At 46.7% G+C, this 1,988-nt stretch overlaps 1 protein-coding gene across 1 annotated transcript in view; it reads left to right on the forward strand. All coding sequences in view use genetic code 11, as the record gives it.

Moving 5' to 3' along the window:
• Positions 1-1,693: 1,693 nt before the first annotated feature.
• EGR_06208 (calponin, putative) overlaps positions 1,694-1,988 on the forward strand; it is a gene marked incomplete at both ends in the record, with an annotated part of 1,224 nt that continues 929 nt past the window's right edge. Inside the window, one exon of the mRNA XM_024495457.1 lies at positions 1,694-1,984. Coding sequence (XP_024350088.1) covers positions 1,694-1,984 — 291 coding nt within the window. The remainder of the gene's footprint in view (positions 1,985-1,988) is intronic.

The raw sequence follows: 1,988 nt of genomic DNA on the forward strand, positions 1-1,988 counted from the left end.
AGATCTTCCACATATTCTTTCCCAGACGCTGTGAAGCCTCATCCGGTTTGAGGCATCCTATGAGGTAACCCAGAACGAGACCATCCTTCAGGTAATTATGAAAATCCTCAGGTTTCACAATGGCAATATTTTCGGGAATTTTCTGGGCTGCATTACACAGGTCTTGTGAGATGTTCGCACAAGGTTTGAGCAGACGCACCCACTTGAGCACCTTTGCCGCCTCCTCCGCGTCATACTTCTCCATGATCCGCATCTGCACCTCGCGGGCGAAGCCCGCCTTGGCTGCGCGATAACCAGAATCCATGCCTAGAGATTGTGAAAGTGATGGAACGACCGTGTACGTCTCATTTCACTGAGCTTCTACGCCTGATTCGCTCACATCTTGACCAATCGTCTGCCGCCTTTTGCCCTGAGAACCAATTGAAGAGCGCTTTGTTTGGCCGTGCAAACGTGTATGCGTGTGCATTGGGTGTGCGCGCGGAATTGTGTGAGGCTAACCGCCACCACTGTGTCATCCCGCTCAACCCCGTTCTAGCAGGTCAATTTATCTTTAAAATAGTAATTAACCAGTACTTGGCAACATTTTGCATCTACATTCACAATGGAAAGACACCAAATTCACTGGATAAGTTCTGTTCTCAAGTAAAGGTAAAGTTCTTTACAAAGATTACCTTTCTTCACTGGTACTCATGACCAGTAGCGCTTCGCCGCCCAAAGATTCTACTCTGCAATAATTCATAAAAGAACTTATTCATTATGTCTGATAAAAACCGATGGAAGTGATGGCACAATTTTTTTTCCAAAAAGCGCCTTAGTGATCACTTCCTGCAGCCAAACGAGGAGCAAGTGCTTCACGCAATTTATCGCACATTTATCGTCGTGAGATTTGCAAACCTAGCACCATGCCTCAGTATTGCGTTGGTTCATTGATCCACCCACCGGGGAAATCAAAGTGGTTGCACCATTTTGACAAATGGGGTAAAAGAGTTTGGCAATGCACTCGTCTTCCTTTTCCATACTCTTTGCTCACAGGAATTGCGTCCTTAAAATAGTCTAACGGTAGTCCGTGCAGTCAAAGTGCTGGATCGCAACTCATCCGGGGGGTGAATGAGCGTTTGCTCGTTTGTGATTCGCCCACTTGGTTCGATGACTCACCAGCGCGCGGATTATCGACCCACCAGCATGTGGAATTTGATTGGGTCGTTTACCCTGGCAGGGGGTTATAAACACGGACGGATGATGATCCCCTCCAAGTTGATAACGCTTCTTTTTACTACTTTACACAGTTGCGTGGAGAAAAAAATATTAATTAAGCTTTGCTTACTTAGTCTCGTGTAATTTACTGGGTTAGTTTGATACCTCAGTGAGATATTGGAAAAATCCGATTAAATAACTTATCTGGGCGAAAATGACATCCAACCCAGGGAAGAGTAACAAAGTTATCTGTTGACATTTCGAGTGAAAAAGGAGTTACTTAAATGCAGCACTGGCTCCAACTTCTCCGCACTTTACAGAGAATGATACACAGTAACCGTAGTAGGCAGGAAGGCAGGCGTGCTGCCTTTCACACTCGAGTTGCCCAATTACATTTGCTGACAGTGGTATGGAGTATGCGTCTTACGAGCCAATGACAAAATGGCGTCACGAATACAAAAGCATCTGGGTGTAACCTGAGACCCTCAGAGCCGTATCGATGGAGTACCGAGCAACGAAATCGGGTCTATCGCGCGAGGTGCAGAATCGCATTAATGAAAAGTACAACGCGGAAGAGGCAGGGAAGGTCTTGAAATGGATCCGTCTCCTCACTCCTCCCTCTGGCGTTCCAGATGATCTGATAAAAGCGGCCCAGGAAATCCCTGAGGATATCACCTCCGCTCCGGCTGAGCAGTTCTACCAGTACCTCAAGTCGGGACTCGTTTTGGGTTATCTCATGGCATCTCTCAAGCCGGATAGAGTTTCTAGTCTTGGCGTGAACATGTGGAAGGTTT

The sequence above is a fragment of the Echinococcus granulosus genome, assembly GCF_000524195.1.
Source record: "Echinococcus granulosus chromosome Unknown EG_S00053, whole genome shotgun sequence".
Lineage (NCBI taxonomy): Eukaryota > Metazoa > Platyhelminthes > Cestoda > Cyclophyllidea > Taeniidae > Echinococcus > Echinococcus granulosus.